This window comes from Stenella coeruleoalba (genome assembly GCF_951394435.1).
Source record: "Stenella coeruleoalba genome assembly, chromosome: 15".
Lineage (NCBI taxonomy): Eukaryota > Metazoa > Chordata > Mammalia > Artiodactyla > Delphinidae > Stenella > Stenella coeruleoalba.
The window spans coordinates 73,377,007-73,393,920 of NC_137161.1; the positions used below are offsets into that span (position 1 = coordinate 73,377,007).

The 16,914-nt window shown below is 52.4% G+C and overlaps 1 protein-coding gene across 1 annotated transcript; it reads right to left on the bottom strand.

Moving 5' to 3' along the window:
• Window positions 1-50: 50 nt before the first annotated feature.
• GUSB (glucuronidase beta) lies at window positions 51-15,886 on the bottom strand. The gene is made up of 12 exons (XM_079945695.1): window positions 15,566-15,886; window positions 13,924-14,109; window positions 13,464-13,645; window positions 13,162-13,304; window positions 12,554-12,741; window positions 11,705-11,857; window positions 11,280-11,458; window positions 11,051-11,197; window positions 9,031-9,115; window positions 6,843-7,019; window positions 3,637-3,772; window positions 51-1,808 (listed from the first exon to the last, which is right to left on the bottom strand). Exons 1-12 carry the CDS (start codon window positions 15,776-15,778, stop codon window positions 1,639-1,641), a joined length of 1,959 nt encoding a protein of 652 aa, XP_079801821.1. The 5' UTR covers window positions 15,779-15,886; the 3' UTR covers window positions 51-1,638.
• Between the last annotated feature and the right edge of the window lie 1,028 nt (window positions 15,887-16,914).

Consider the following 16,914-nt stretch of genomic DNA (forward strand, 5'->3'; position numbering starts at 1 on the left):
TCTTGGAATTCCTGTTGATTTATGATGTATGTGGTTGTCAAGAATTAATGAAAAAGATGTTACTGCTTACAGTCCTGTAAGCACATAGAATGTATTAATCAGCTGTTTTTCCACTGCTTTACTTTAGCTCATCTCGAACACTCCACTGTTATAATCTAAAAAGTTAACATCTGTAAGAAAGATGATTCCATTTGAAATGCAGTTAGCCATATTTTATTGAATAGAACAAATGTGCCCTGTGTTAGAACCTTAGGACTTAAGAAATGGACCTTACCTCTAATTTGTAAAACATTTAAATGTGTTTGTGATGTTTAATTTTTTTTTTAATGTTTGTCAAGTAAAGAGTTTTATATATTATTCCTTGACATTAAACTGGAACACAAAACTTGATTACTCCAAGGGACTTAAGTTTAGTGGTAATGAAAGAAATATGTAACCACTAGAATTCCTAACTTATTATTTGAACTGACTATACTCTCATTTCTTAAAAATGGTCTAAAGACGGCCACTAAAATGAGGTTAAATTATCTGTACTGTTCCTTTCACGGAGCTTGGAAAGGAAGGGTAAAAAAGGGCATGTGCTGAGATGTGAAATCCCCTGCAAGTGAAGTGGATCAAGCTCTGTATTAAGAATTGTATTGTTTCATGGTCTTCTATTTGATTGGACAGTGTTTTTCCAAAGCTTTCAGCTTTAAACCAAGATAGATGAACACTGAACTCTTACAATGTGCCTTACTTGCCTTAATGGAGCCTGTGGAAGAGGAGGAGGAGGAGGAAGGATTCCATAAGGAAAGACCATCCTCAGGAGCAGAGCGGGTGGCGTCACCCAGAGGTACAAAAGCCTGTCCTACTTGTCTGCAGGCCCAGCCCGTTTAAAGAGGCCTCATCACATTCACTGCAGTCAGCTGTGATGGCCCAGTGGGCTTCTACGCCCATCTATCCCTCTCAGTCCAGAAAAAACTATGGCTGAGGTTGGAAGAATGTCCCAGAAGAACTGGTAACCTCTCAGCTCCCTTCCAATTCTGACATTCCTCAACTCTTACCTTTCTTATGCTTACGTGTCAGCTTAACTCTGGAAACTGGTACGTCGACCTTGTGCATTATTCCAGCATGATGCTACTTTCTGTGAATGTGCTGGGACTTCGGCTTATCTGTGGAGTTACTAGCACTTGTCTTTTACTGTCACCCACTCAAGTCAAGGCCGGCCTAAAGCACAGGTGGCATCTGAGCACAGGTGGCCCTAAAGCGGCAGGGCTGTTCCTGTGGCAGCACACAGTCTGTAACCAGCGACTCTGACGGTGGCGAGTGCTGAAGCAGAGGTTTCTCAAGACTCCGTACTCGGTTAAGGCCATGAAAACGGCCTGACGCAGAAGAACCATTTCCGATGCTTCAGCAGTACAGACCGTTGAATTTATGGATGGTCGCTTTTAAGCCCACTCTTTACTCTCATACTACAAAAGCCTTTATTTTCACCTCTAACGTTCCCTTCTAGCAAATGACCACAAAATCCAGACCAGAAAACTTCCCGGTCTGCCATGCACAGTCCAGGAAGCGCTTGCTCTATGTCCTGTGGAAGTCGCCCCCTACTTGGGAAGGAGGGGCTGACAGAGCCCTTGTCAGCAGAGAGGTAGTTCTTGCTTAAAAAGTAAACGGGCTGTTTCCCACGCACTGTGACTTCACAGCTGACCGGTGGCACTTGGTTTCATTGGCAAGTTTCCAGTATCTCTCTCGCAACAGGAATGCTGCACTTTTCGGTTGTCTCTGACGAGTGAAGATCCCTTTTCTATTCCCTATCGGCCTCTGTGGTGCTAAAAACAAGGCAAAAGGTATTTCAGATGACTTCTGATGGGCCAAATCACAACCAGCCTGGAGCCAAGCTGGGCACTAAACAGAGAGGTCCTCATGGTTTAGAGATGCTTGGTCTGAAGTGGTATCTGATGAAGTGGCTCCTTAACGGGTTAAAGATTTAAATATCACTGCTCCCCAAAAACACTTAGCTCCCTGGTGTGTTAATTTTTCTTCTGTTAGGGAAATAATCCAAAATTATTTATCTTTTACTTGCAAAATAAGGTTTAAGACATTATGGGTACCCACCTGCCTGGTAACTGGAGCAGGGCTGAGACAGAGTTCCCCTTGGAAAGGCTTGCGCCTATCTGAGGAGACAACTGTGCTAGTGGGAGCCAGAGACTTGACCAGTCACAGGCGCCTAAGAGGGAGCTACTCGTAGATTTTAAAGTCCCGCTGGGCAGACTTTCAGCTGGGTCCCCACCCCTGGTGGCAAGTCCGCCAGAGCTGGAGCTGGGAAAGGAGCAGCTACACTCCCAGCGAACCCCTCCATCTCCTAGAGAAACCACCGCTTCTGTTAAATGGAAAGCAGGTCTTTCCCACTGAAAAGCTCAAGACAACAATAATTTCTTCCACGAAAAGCAAACACCAGGCACTGTGCCAAGCGCTTCGTCAAATGGAATCCCTGTGTCAACCTGCAAGGTGGTAGGCGTTAGCCCCACTTTACAGGCTTGTGAAAAGGTAGGTACCTTGTACAAGGTCACACAGCTAATTCCTTACTACGCGAAGCAGTGCACCTAGTCACAAAACTAGACTTCCATCCAAGCTTATTTCCAGGAGCTGTTAATCTCGTTTGCCAAAAGCAGAGTGGAGGCTCATGCTGTCTCTTTTTTTCTTCACCTCTCCCATTCGGATTTTTAATTAAACCTTAATCTTCTAGGGACTTCCCTCGTGGCACAGTGGTTAAGACTCCGTGCTCCCAATGCAGGGGGCCCGGGTTTGATGCCGGGTCAGGGAACTAGATCCCACATGCATGCTGCAACTAAGAGTTCGCATGCCACAACTAAGGAGCCAGCGAGCTGCAACAAAGGAGCCTGCCTGCCACAACTGAGACCCGGTGCAACCAAATAAATAAATAAAAATATATCAAAACAAAACAAAACTTTAACCTTCTAAAAACCTGTCTTTCCCCCTAAGTAATGTAATGTAATTCCCACTACTACCAAATCCTTCCCTTCTTCCCCAGATTGCTATCCTAAGTTTATGGTATATCAAGAAGCTAGTTACCTAGAGGGGTAGAAAGAAATGGGAAACTCATTTGGAACTTTTGTGAAGTAGCCCTCATTATCCCCACGTGAGAAAGTACAGGTCGTATTCACCTTGAAGGCTTTTAAACACTCCCACACTCAAAACCTTTTGACACTTAACCTGTATTTGGCAAACTTGCCTTTTATAAGTGAAAAATATAAAACAGACTGAAATATCTGAAGTTCCTCGGGCTTTGTACCTTATTCTGGAATAATGAGTATATCCCACAAATAAAGCCAGTACGAGGTCCACTTTTTCCTCATACTGTGGTGAAACACAGAGGTAAGCTAGCCACCTCTGCCTTGAGACGGTAGCCTCTCCCATTTGCTTGTTTACCTTAAAATGATTTAGGCAGCCAGCAGGTGATGGCTGCTTGCTAAAAGCAACTTACTTCTCCTAGGGAATCCTCTATGTAGCCTGCATTCATTACATCAGCTTTCCCCCTTCTCGTTTCCAGGGTTCTTACAACCAAACGTCCTGAACTAAAATGCCAACCTGAAAAAAGGAGAAGCGGTACATTCCATTCACCGAACTGCCACTTACACTGGTCAGTCATAAAATCAGCAAAATTCCAGATGAGCTCTCCAACCACATATTCTTTTCGTTTTTGATCCAGAACCACGTGATACTGCTCAAGCAGGCCTTTCTGGTACTCTTCACTGAACATCAGAGGTGGGTCCTGGAAGTCAAGGCAAAGAGAATTTAGGACTCAGAACAAGCAGGACTGTAAATGTTAGATAAAAATAAAGATCCACGTGATGACCAAAATATCTGTCCTCATGGTGGGCTATAGTGACTGCAGGACTTGCTGCTGCTGGTGTAGGGACACAGCCAGGGTATGACACAGCCCAGGGTAAAAAAAAAACAAAAAAACCTTAATTAGTAACTGGGTTGTTTTGGCCACACCGCGTGGCACGCAGGATCTTAGTTCCCTGACCAGGGATTGAACTGGGGCCCTCGGCAGTGAAAGTGCCAAGTCCTAACCACTGGACCACCAGGGAATTCCCATAAACAGAATTTAATATTTGCTTTATCTTTAACATCTCTATTCCCCAGTGCAGTCTTAAAGCTGAACTACACTAGGAGAAAAAGTATGTCTCTGGATAATAAGTTTAAAACCCAAGTTTGAAGTAGCTGCCAGTGCATAACTTGAGAACTAGAGTGACTCAGATTTAACTCGCCTCAGATTCTTCTGTATCTCTTCTGGGTAAGTAGCTGCTGTTTAGCCCATTCATCCATTCAACAAATAATTATTTAGTATCTGCTTATATGGCAGGCATTGGAGACAAAGTGACAAACTAGAAAGATAGGGTCAGGGAACTAGATCCCGTATGCCACAACTAAAGATCCTGTGTGCCGCAGCGAGGATCCCGAGTGCCACAACTAGGACCTGGCGCAGCCAAAATAAATAAATAAATAAATATAAATGCTATTATAGGAAAAAAATGCTATTACAGGGACTTCCCTGGCAGTCCAGTGGTTAAGATGCTGTGCTTCCACTGCACCACCGCAGGGGGCACAGGTTCGATCCCTGGCCGGGGAACTAAGATACTGTATGCCTCGCGGCACAGCCAAAAAAAAAAAGATACAGAACGACAACAGTGAAAGCTAATATACACCGAAGATACGACTGTGCCACTGAGCCCTGTTTTGTTGCAGTTCCAAATCAGAATTTGAGGGCAGGGCAAGATGTCGAGTTCCTTCTGTGTTTTAATGGAAATGACCCTGCCTTGTCTAACGCTAGCCACAAGAGGTTATTTAAATATAAAACTACTTTAAACTACATCAATCACGCTAGTCACGTTCCAAGTCCTCAAAAGTCACACGTGGCAGTGGCTCCCGTTCTGGACGGTGCAGGTCTAGAACATTTCCATCACCACAAAGGCACGTTCAGAGAGTGCTGACCCAGACTCTTTCAGAATTTACTTTTTTTAAAAAAAATCTTTATTGAATTTGTTACAATATTGCTTCTGTTTTATGTTTTGGTTTCTTGGCCGGGAGGCATGTGGGATCTTAGCTCCCGGACCAGGGATCGAACCCACACCCCCTACATTGGAAGGGGAAGTCTTAACCACTGGACCACCAGGGAAGTCCTTTTCAGAATTTGTTAAAAATTCAGAGTTGGTCACCTTTTCAAAGAGGGAGGACAAATGTATGTACTTTGTCTTCATAAGATACTTCCCCCTACATTAGTCTGTCCAAGTGGCACTCTGTGTAGGCAAGATGAATTTAAGGGTGTGAACAGAATAAGGGAGTCCATTTGGGTTACTGTTCAACCTACTGAGGATCAGCAAATGAAGAAATGTGTCAACAAGGAACCCCAGCCGTTGTGACAGGTGTCGGCTGGCTGGGGTTCAAGAATCCACATGAAAACAATCCCCACAAAACAGCCTATCTTTGGTGAGGAAATGGACAAAACAAGGAGAAAAAGGTAGTGATTAAACCTTGCTCCAACAACTTCCCTGGTGGTCCAGTGGTTAAGACTCCACGCTTCCAATGCAGGGGGTGTGGGTTCAATCCCTGGTCGAGGAACTAAGATTCTGCATGCCGTGCAACACAGCCAAAAAAAAAAAACTCCCCAAAAAACCAAAATCTTGCTCCAAGATCTCACTCATTTCTCTTAACAAGTATCATTTAGCACCTGCTGTGTGCCGGACCCTGCTGAGTGCTTGGGAAGCAACGACAAATAGGATTTAGTCTCCCTCCTGGAGCCCTCGGTCTGGTCAAGGAGAGAGCCAAAGAGATCATGACAGTGCACAGTGAGAAATGCTGAGACAGAGACGGAGCAGGGGGAAGAGTTTCCTCTGCCTGGGCAGGTGGAGTAAACCTCACCAAAGAGGGGCCACCCAAGCTGAGGCTCGAATGCTGAGTAAGAATCCATTAGTTGGGCTTCCCTGGTGGTGCAGTGGTTAGGAATCTGCCTGCCAATGCAGGAGACACGGGTTCGAGCCCTGGTCCGGGAAGATCCCACATGCTGCGGAGCAACTGAGCCCGTGCGCCAAAACTACTGAGCCTGTGCTCTAGAGCCCACAAGCCACAACTATTGAGCCCACACGCCACAACTACTGAGCCTGCGTGCCTAGAGCCCGTGCCCCACAACAAGAGAAGCCATCACAATGAGAAGCCCGTGCACTGCAACAGAGTAGCCCCCGCTTGCCACAACTAGAGAAAGCCCGCGGCGCAACGAAGACCCAATGCAGCCAAAAATAAATAAATACATACATACATAAATACACAAATAAATAAATAATCCCTTAAAAAAAACAAAACAGAATCCATTAGTTGATGATTATGGTGCTAAGAAGGGCATTCTAGGTAGAAGGAACAGGCCAAGCCAGAGCAGAAGCCAGTGAGCACAGTGAAAACAGGCCAGGGTCCAGGACTGAAGGCAGAGGAGGATGAAGACCTGGGAGATGGCACAGGGCAAAGGATGCTGACAGCCCTGACCACAGATTAGGGCTTCGTCCTGTGGGCCAGGAGAAGCCGGTGACGGGACTCCCAAGGTTTGGATTTGTTCCAAAGACCATTTGGCAGGCTAGTGGGAGGCTGTCTGAGGACCACTCAAGTGAGGCAGAGGCTGAGTCCAGGGCAGCCATGTGGAGGGGTAGGTTAAGGTGAGCCTGGTGAGCTATAGGAGGTCATCAGGACAAGTGAGGGACCGGGAAGGAGGCACCTTTCTAGCCTGGGGCAGTGAATGACATCACTGTCCAAGACAGTGAAAAAATAACTCAAATGTCTACACTACTTACCTCGTGAAACCCTGTGATGGTTTCTGCTCCGTACTCGCTCTGAATAATTGGCTTCTGGTAGGTCTTATACCAGCTCTCAAACTGGGTTGCCAGCTGCAGCTGAATCACTTCCATGTGCCCGTAGTCATGATACCAGGAGTAGTAACTGTTCACACAGATGACGTCCACATAAGGCACCTGGAAGAGTGTTAAAACGTGTTCACAAACCAGGAGAGTGGAGGATAGCGTCGGACTTACACTTGGGCGGTGGGGCGGCACTTCTGGCACAGGAGGTAAGAAGGGGACACAGAAATGAGTTAGGGGACTTCCCTGGTGGCACAGTGGCTAAGAATCCGCCTGCCAATGCAGGGTACACTGGTTCGAGCCCTGGTCTGGGAAGATCCCACATGCTGTGGAGTAACTAAGCGCGTGTGCCACAACTACTGAGCCTGCGCTCTAGAGCCCACGAGCCACAACTACTGAGCCCACGTGCCACAACCACTGAAGCCCATGAGCCTAGAGCCCATGCTCCGCAACAAGAGAAGCCACTGCGATGGGAAGCCTGCGCACCGCAACGAAGAGTAGCCCCCGCTCGCCGCAACTAGAGAAAGCCCATGTGCAGCAATGAAGACCCAACAGAGCCAAAAATAAAATTAATTTTAAAAAAGAAATGAGTTGGATGCTCACACGTATAGGACGTGGGGTTAGAAAAGACCTGAATGGAACAAGTCTCTTAACTCTGGGCTGGTGCCCCCGACCTGGCTGCAGCTGGGCTCAGGGGAGGGTGCCCAGCGCACTGGCCCCAGTGGGAGCCCAGGGCCCATCCCAACCCGACTGTGTTCCTCTTTAGGTTGTGCTCCTGTCACTGGCTGTCCCCCTGGCCCTGGAGAAGTATTCCCAACTAAGGGACAAAAGCAGTTTTTCTCCTCACAAAGGCTCTTGATTCACCTTCCTGAGCTAGTACTGTGGGCCATAAAGTGGCTGGAAAATTCCCTCCTAGGAGGGTAGCCCAGATGATGGCGCGGGACTGCCTCGAATCTGAACAGTGTGGTGCTCAGTGGGCAGCAAAGCTCACCTGAACCCACACTCACCTCCAAAGTCTGCACTGTGACTGTCGTGGTCCGTCTTTCCCAAGTGACCTCGGCACCTTTCCGAACTGGTGGCGGAAAGATGCAAGTGGAAAGTGGTGCCTCTGGGTGGGCACGTGACCATGACCATGGCTCACACACCCCACCAGGTGAGCCTGGCAACCTTCTGGGGGGACCGGCAGAGGCTCCCCTGCCCACTAGAATGGGAAGGGACACCACTTAGGCTCTGAGAAAGTCCAGGTCTGCCTGTGTCACACTGGTATTTGACCACAGTCTTCGCACTCCTTCAAGGGGGTGTTGTCGAGGGATGGCACAGGAACGCCAGGGCTACAAACTGTCCCATCCATGTCAAAATGACAGTGCTCACAATTTATACTTGTGCATAGGTTTTCTCATCCATTCTTTCTCCTTTACATGATTTCTCTCTCTGGGGCACTTTTAAGTACCGGCCTCAGTTCTCTAGCGGAGGAGCATCTTCTCGCTCCCATGTTTTACAGCTTCCGTGCAACTCAACACGGCTTCTGAGGGGCTGCTGCGCCCAGGGACCGCGAGGGTGGCCGTGGGGTCTGGCCGGCTGTGTGAGCCTGTTCCTTTGATTCTCAATCCCAGGGTCTGGATCTAGTCTAGTCTAGTCCGGTTCCCAAAGCTGGGTTGATGACTGGAATCACTGAGGAGTTTTTTAAAAACTCAGATTCCCACCCTGGACTTTACTAAATCAGAATCTCAGAATCCAGATATCTACACTTTCAGAAAGCTTCCCTTAGTGGTTCTGACGATCAGCCAGGTTTGAGAAACGGGACGATGATGACTTTAGGCTCCCTTAAACCTCTACCCTTTTCTGAGCCTATTAAACTGAGGGGCATAAAATTAAACTGAGGTGCATAAAAACGGATGAGTCTGAACTGAGAATGAACTCGACCTCCCTGTGCCCAGCCTCCTTAGATTCAAGAAGCCACACTGCCTGGCAAGTCAACGGGCAGTCCTCTTTAACCTAAAGACCATCCATGGAAATGGGTGGACTGGCTGCTGTGGTCCCTCCCAGCGGCTCATGTCAGCAAGCATCTGGGCAGGATGAGAGGACAGGCAGAGGGGAGACGTGGCATGGAGACCCCCAGGCTCACCCCCAGGTCTGCTTCATAGTTGGAGTTGGTCACAAAGGTCACGGGCCGGGAGGGGTCCAAGGCTTTGGTGTGGGCAATCAGCGTCCTGTCCACGGAGGGCAGAAGACACAGCACCGTCAGTCAGACCAGGGAGGACTCTCATTCCGCATCCTCTCCTTCTCATCTTCCCAGCCAAAAAGACCCCCAAGACACCGCTCTCCTCCCTGCCTTCCAGGGTATTTCAGGTAAGCAGACATGTTCTTCTAGGCATCACGTTCCCTGACATCATTCTTTCCTCCTTCCTCCCTCCCCAGTTCCTAGTCCCCCACCCCTCCCAGAGGAGAGGCCATCCTCCAGGGGCGGGAGACACACAGCAGAGGTCCTTGGGCTGGGCACTGCCAAAAGCTGGGCTCTGCATCTCTGGCGAAGCTCTTGAAAATAGGACGGGGTGTGGATTAGGATGGATATTAACTTAGCATGTAAATCGGGGGCTGGGAGGCAGGCTGTGCGCTGGGCACTCACTAGAAACTTAAACAGCCGTGAAGCTCCATGGAGCGAAGCCACACGGGCGAATGTAACAAATTACAAGCACTGGCGGGAATGATGAAGGGGAAGCACGGGGTTCTATGAGACCGTAAGGCGGCACATCCCCGACACCAGACCGTCAGCACAGCCTCTCTGAAGACACGGCATTTACACTGAGTCCTGCTAACCAAGGAGGGGTGGCGAGAGGATGCTTCCCAACAGAGGGGCTGGTCTGTGGTCAGGGCTCAGCCTCCCCAGCGCAGGTCACCCTCACTCACTGTTCTTCTTCTCCGCACCTCCCAGAAAGGTTCACAGGAAACCTCAGGCACCTGCTCCTTGGAAGCTTATCATCCTTTCACGTTCACAGAAAAAATTCCGTCCACCAGCCTGGCTCAACATCCCTGTGCCACGTGCTCTGGGGCTGTGTGTCCGGAGCTCAGCTTCACCCGGCTGGGTCCACTCCTCAGAGCCTCCATCTGGGACACTGGGATGCAGGCAGTGTCTGCCCCAGGGAGTATTTCCATGGCCTCTGCTGCCTCCACAGGAAGTGAAATAATTCCCCTCTCCAGGCTACACTACAACTGCATGATCGTTAAGAGAGAGAAGGAACCAAGGAACACCCCGAGGGGAGCCAGCCCAGGGCGGGGAGATGACCCCTAAGTGGGATTTCTGTCCACAGCAATGCCTGGGGGGTGGGGGGAGCTACTGGCATTCAGTGAGCGGACCATGAACTTTAGATGGCCTGGTCCCGTCCAACAATGTAACTTAGAATGGTTAGAACACGCACGTCATCTCAAACCTGTTTATAATTACATGCCTAGGTAAGCCGGCTTTATAAAGCTTAATTCCCCTTTACAGATGAACCCGAAGCATCACGAAGCGGTTTTGTGCGGTTTTAACACGCACTAAATTCCCCAGGAACAGAGATACCATAAAAATCGAGGGAAGACTATACTTGGTTTTGGTTGCAACTTTACCTGGGGTGGCTCAGTGTTTTAGAAGAGGGCAGCACTGAAGAAAACGCTGCTAACGGGATCAGACTCACCAGCTATGCTTTCCAGCCCCCGCCATCAGCTTTTGTAGCTGTGCTTTCAGGGAGATGCCACATCTAGATGCAAGCTCCTGACCCCTTCACTGCATCTTCCGGGGAGTCAGGCCCATGCACTCACGGATTATTTAACAAATGACTCCCTTATACTACGGTTAGGCCACATCACTATTTTTTTTTCTTTCTTAATTAGAAGTTATGTGTATAAGTGGGTTAGGTTAACTCTGGATTTCACTTCAGGTGTGTCAAGGAGACACTGGGTTGAAATCACAATCTGGGTGGGTGGGTACTTGGTCCCCTGAACTGACCAGGTATGGATGCACCTGGACTGGGAGCAGGTGCTGACCCTCTCACAGCCCACGCCCACCCCAGGGCCCACTGCAGCTCTCCCGCAGCTACCAGCCGAGGCTGAGCTGGGCCAGCGGGCTGAGGTCTCACCCCTGACCCGGGGAAGGCAGGGGCACTCACTTAAAGTAGAAACCAGCTGGTTTCAGGAAGGAAGCGGGCTCGTTGGCCACAGACCACATCACAACAGACGGGTGATTCTTGTCCCTGCGGACCATCTCCTCCATCACCTCCAGGTGGTGCTGCAGAGACACGTTGCTGTAGCTCTGGCTGCGGGGCCGAGGGAGGAAAGGGAGCGGGTCACAGGGTGCCAAGCTGGGCGGGCTGGGCTGTGCGGCTGGCGGGCACTCACGCTAGCACGATGCCCACTCCGGGACTCTCGTCGATGACCACGATCCCATAGCGGTCGCAGAGCTGCATCACCTCCTCTGCGTAGGGGTAGTGGCTGGTGCGGAAGGCATTGGCGCCCAGCCAGCGAAGCAGGTTGAAGTCCTTCACCAGCAGCGGCCAGTCAAAGCCCTTCCCTCGGATCTAGGGGACAGCACAGCAGAGTGAGCCCCTGCCCCCTGTCCCCGTTGAAGATGCCCTTCCTACTAGAGCTGGGCCCCTCAGAGTCACCCTGTTAGCCCGCTATCCAGGCCAAGCACAGGCCCCATCGGGCAGTGGTTTTGAGCGGTTTGCTTAACTGCTCTGAGCTGCCCTCAACCACTTCAAGGGACGCGGAGGAAGGGATGGCGAGAAATGGCCCCCCACAGGGACTCAGGAGCCCCAACTCACGTCTGCATCCTCATGCTTGTTGACCCCGTGGAAATAGAAAGGCTTCCCGTTGATGAGGAACTGGCTCTGTGTGACAGCCACGGTGCGGATCCCCACGGGCAGGGTGTAGAAGTCAGACACAAACCCAGCAGCCGTCTGTGCGGTCAGCTTCACCTGCAAAAGCCAAGCACTGGGCATGAGGCATCCTGGACGGCCTGAACACAACGCAGCCCACACTTCGGCAGGATGGCCCCTTGCAAACCACGGCAGCCCACCTCTGGAACAGCAGGTAGAGAGATGCAGGAAGTACAGGCATCCGCCATGAACAAGAAGGAACTTTTATGCAGACCTACTAGAGCATGGACTTGAGGATACGGGGAGGCGGAAGGGTGAGCTGTGACAAAGTGAGAGAGTGGCATGGACATATACACACTACCAAATGTAAAACAGATAGCTAGTGGGAAGCAGCCGCATAGCACAGGGAGATCAGCTCGGTGCTTTGTGACCACCTAGAGGGGTGGGATAGGGAGGGTAGGGAGGGAGATGAAAGAGGGAGGGGATATGGGGACGTATGTATGTGTATAACTGATTCACTTTGTTACAAAGCAGAAACTGACACACCATTGTAAAGCAATTATACTCCAATAAATACGTAAAAAAATAAAAAATTTAAAAAAGAAGGAACTTTTGCCCACCCTGCCCCTGGGGCCTGCTCTTCAAACTGGGCCTCCCCACCAAGGGCTGGAAAAAAGCAGGCTGGGGACTCTTCAATCCAACTGACTGGGAAGATCAGAGGACCATGCCTGCTGAAGCCAGAGCTGCTGGATGGGGGGAAAAGGCCTCCCACAGCCCAGTCCTCTCCACCATTACCTCCAACGAGTACAGGTAGGCAGGGTGCTCGTGCATCAGGTACGGCCACCAGAGGTGGGCACTGGGCACCTGCAGCTGGCCCCGGCCCCCGGTCCCCTTGGCCACGACCGTGCCTTCCTCATCCAGAAGACACACTTCCAGCTGGAAGTGCTCACTGCCCTGGACAACGATCTGGTAATTCACCAGCCCTGCAGGAGACAAGACAGATCAGACAAGAGAGAAAAGGAAGGGATGTGACCTGGGGTCACACAGATGAGAGTGCCCTGAGGCCACCTTTCTGAGGAGCCCCTAGCTGACAGCCGTTAATTTTTTGAGCTTAATCTGCAGCGAGGGGAGATAAAGTGAGAGCGGCACAGTGGGAAAGGGACATGGGGTTCTCCTGCATCCTGGGCTGTCATTCACCACGAGCTATGATTTGAGGCAAGCCCCGCTTCCTCCCAAAGTGAAGTCAGAGCAGATGGGTGATTTCCGCTGCCCCTGCCAGCTCGGACAGGCTGGATTCCAGCTGCTGGGGTGGGTTTGACAGTCTTTCTCCTAGGGGATCTTTCCAAACAGGGAACAAAGCCGCTGGGGGCCTGGCTGACGGCAGACCCTGCCAGGAGCCTCACCAGTGTCTTGGTCCACGTCGGTGGCGACGGTGATGTCATCGATGTAGGCGGTAGGCGTGGTGTAGAGGAGCACAGTCCGATGCAGTCCCGCGTAATTGAAGAAGTCAAAGTTTGTGTTCTGGACAAAGTAACCCTTGGGGTACCTAGGATGGCAGGACAGTGGCCTTGCCCTAGGTCCTTCGACCTCAGCTCACACGTCTCCCTGGCCTCCCGGAGCCAGGGCCTCACCTCTGTTAAGGCCACCCTGCCCCTGACGGGAAGACCACTGGGCAGAGCGGGGAGGGGGGCGAGGTGCTGCTCACTTGGAGGTGTCCGTCTTGTAGAGGATGGTCCCTGGCGGCAGGGTGTTGGGGGAGAGCGTGTTGTTGATGGCGATGGTGATGCGGCAGGAGGACAGGGGCCCACTCTGGACCAGCCTGCTGATGTCAGCCTCGAAGGGGAGATGGCCCCCCTCGTGCTCTGCCACATGGACCCCATTCACCCACTGCAGACACAGGGATATATGAGGAGGGGGCCCTGCCACCTCAGGCGCTCCCTCACGTAGAAGTGCAGTATGGGGGGAGCGGGTGGGACGGGCTGCCAGCTGCCATCCGCCTCAGAGGTGGAGGGAGGGAGCTCTGGGGGAATAGATGAGGCCACCCTCCCCACCCAGGGCACAAACCCCAGTGCGGGGCATGAGTGTGCCCCCCACCCCGCGGGCACCGCAGGAGGCAGGCTGCCGGGTGACGGCTGGGAGCCAGGCACCCTACTCGCTGCACTGACCACGATGGCGTAGTAGTGGGCGCTGCCGATCCTCAGCACCACGCGTGTGCCCAGGTCCTCGGTCCATCGCTGGGGCAGGGCGGCCTCCCGTTCATACCACACCCAGCCGACAAAGCTCCTCAGCCGCCCATCCTGGCCCACGTCGTTGAAGCTGGAGGGAACCGGCATGTCCAGGCTGGGGCCCGACTGAGGAGACAAGGACCGGAATCAGGTCCAGATCACCTGGGAAGCTAAGGGGCCCTCCCCAGCAGCCCCACTTATGGGAAGAAGCTGGACGAGATGACTTCTCCCAGACCCTCCCGGATTCCAGGCCACCCCACCAGCAACCGATCAATGTCTTTTACGGACTCAGTTACTTTTTGCGACTCCATGAAGCAGACCCAGTCACGCACGCACGCACGCACGCACTCACTCAGTGGTGCACAGTGAACACCTACATGCTGTTTTAGGCGCTGGCAATGAAAGAGTGAACAAGGCCTCTGCTGCCAGGTGAGCAGCTCTAAGAAGAGAGCGTGGAGCATGGCAGGGGACTATCTTAGGGGCCAGGGCCCCTGAGATACGACCTCTGGACGTCCCGGCAGAACCAGGTGAATCTGAGCCCCGCAGGGAATCCCCTGAACCTCCGCACCCTTGAACACCTCAGGGAGAAGGCAAGGCAGGAGTGGGGCAGAGAACTCAGTGAGTCTGGAAGCAGCCTGGGGAAGAGCTTCCTGAAGACACACGTGACCTCCAAGGAAGCAGGGATTTCCTGTCCCTCACAGCTGTCTGCCCAGCTTCTGGCACAAGCCCTGCCACATAGTAAGGACTCAACAAATATTGGATGAATGGATGGATAACTTGCTGATGAGAGACCAACTGCTAGGATGCTTTGTGTCCAAGGTCTGGTGAGGCCATAAGTTCTTTCTCAGGGTAGCGGGCAGCAGGCACCAGGGTCTCCATGGAATGGGGTGAGCCTATGGCCACAACCAGGCTAGGGCAAGAAGGATCTGCAAAGTCAATCTAGACCCTGACTAAGAGGAAGATGACCAACTGACTGCCCCAGGGAGGGAGGAAGGCTGGCCGGCGCGCACGGGCCGCTTTGCTGAGGAAACTCTGAGTTGCGCAAGAAGTGCCTGGCACCAGCCCCCGCCCGCCCCTTTCTTCCTCCGCTGATGAGGGCTGGGCGGCAAAGACTTTAAAAAGAGGATCTAAGTGAGGTGAGTGTCGGATGGGCACACAGGCCTGCTCCTGCTCCTGTTCTCAGCCCACACGATCCAAGTCAGAGGGGAGGCCTAGAGGGGGATCCTCGGCTGGATGCCAAGCCCCGTCCTCTACCTGAACCTTGGAACCCAAGGTCCTTCCTGCCAGGGCAGAGCTGGCCCCAAGACGTCCAAAGCCTCCCCTCCTGCCACTGCGCGGCCACCCGCCCCCAGGTCGGTGCCGGGACACTGTTCCGGCTCCGCTTCCCCCACCGACATCGGGCCCGCCCATTTGCTCGTTCCCGGTCACTCTACGGGTGGGTCGACCCCACGCCCCCACAGGCCCGTCCATCTTTAACCTCCTCCTGGCCGGCAGTTCCGAGGGCTCAGGGGAAGGCTCCCCACACCCCCGACCCGGCTCCCAGGAGCTTCCCTGCCCTGGTCCCCGTCCCCAGAGCCCGCACCTCCCGCAGCGGCGTCCGGTACCACTGCTGCTCGAAGCCCTGGCGCCGGTTCTGGGAGAAGTCGGCGCGGAACTTCCAGAGGCCGTCCAGCTCCTTGCGCTCCCGCGACCGGCTCTCCTGGGGGTAGAGCATCCCGCCCTGCAGCAGCGCCAGCCCACAGCCCCAGAGCAGCGCGCCGAGCACGGCCCAGGTGCCCGCCAACCCCCGGAGCATGGTTCCCGCGGGCCGCTAGCTGCCAGCATCCCCCGCCCGACGCCGTGAGCGCGGGAGGCGGGGCCGGGGTGGAGCCTGAAGTCACGTGTCCCGCCCCCGCGCCATCTTCGTTGAAAGCGATTGCGCGGCTCGGAGGCACCCCGTGAGGCTCGCGCCCACAAGGCCGTTCCAGGCCCGCCTTCCTGACGGAGGGTGGCGGCGGGGGAGGGCCCGCGGGGAGCCCGAGATCCACCCCGGGCCCCGAAGGGCGGAGGTGGCAGGCTCTGCGCCCGCGAGGTCACTGCCATCCTCCGCCCTCCCCCGCCCTCCCTCGCCCTCCCATACTCGGCTGCTCGCGCCCAGGGCGGCTGGTCCAGGGCCGCGGGCCGCAGCGAAAACCGGGAGACGGCCGGGGTACCACTGATGCTTCGAGGAGGCCGACCTGGGACACCTCCACTCGCTTATGCTTGCGGGACACCGGTGAGCTCAGACGAAGCCTCAACATCCTAGTGCCTTTCGCGCAGGCCCACCTGGCTTATAGCCTTGACCCTGGGCTTCCACCTGCGGTCCCCTGGGCCCCGAACCCCTACCCAGGGGCCCGGCGCTCCCTCTTGGCATTGCGGATACACACATAAAGATGCAAGGAGCGGGGGTCTATGGTACAGGTAACCTGGCCTGGATGCAATTGTTCGTACAATTACTTTATTTTTAATTTATTAATTTTTGCTCTGATTTCATGTTCACCAAAGCAACCTTCTGGTAATGGACCTTGACGCCGTAAAAAAAGTAGTTCCCAGGGTGGTAAAAATAAATATATTGTAAGAAATGACAAGGCCTACAGGTTTTTCTTTTCCCCAGATGCTTACCATATAAACATAAGAGAAAGTAAGATGCAAAAGTATATATAGTATGATCCCAATAGTGCTAAAATTATATCCACACAGATCTAGATAGTTGTAAAGTGTTATTATGGGTGTTATAGACGATTTTCATTTTGTTCTTCATATTTTCTGATTTTTTGAAAATTTCTATCATGAACATGCATTATTTTTATAATCAGAATCAAACCAATGAGCCTTTTAAAACTAGCAAATGGGCAAAAATAATTAAAGGTCGATCTGCTTCTATAAATTAATAAATTGATTTTCCATTTGTGA

What these genes read in the sequence shown, in the direction of transcription:
- GUSB (XM_079945695.1), bottom strand. Translation starts at nt 15,778, where the DNA reads ATGCTCCGGGGGTTGGCGGGCACCTGGGCCGTGCTCGGCGCGCTGCTC. An exon ending in CCCACTACTACGCCATCGTG is followed by an intron (nt 13,646 to 13,923) that starts GTCAGTGCAGCG and finishes CTGTGTCTGCAG; the next exon opens with TGGGTGAATGGGGTCCATGT. An exon ending in CGACGTGGACCAAGACACTG is followed by an intron (nt 12,742 to 13,161) that starts GTGAGGCTCCTG and finishes TGTCTCCTGCAG; the next exon opens with GGCTGGTGAATTACCAGATC.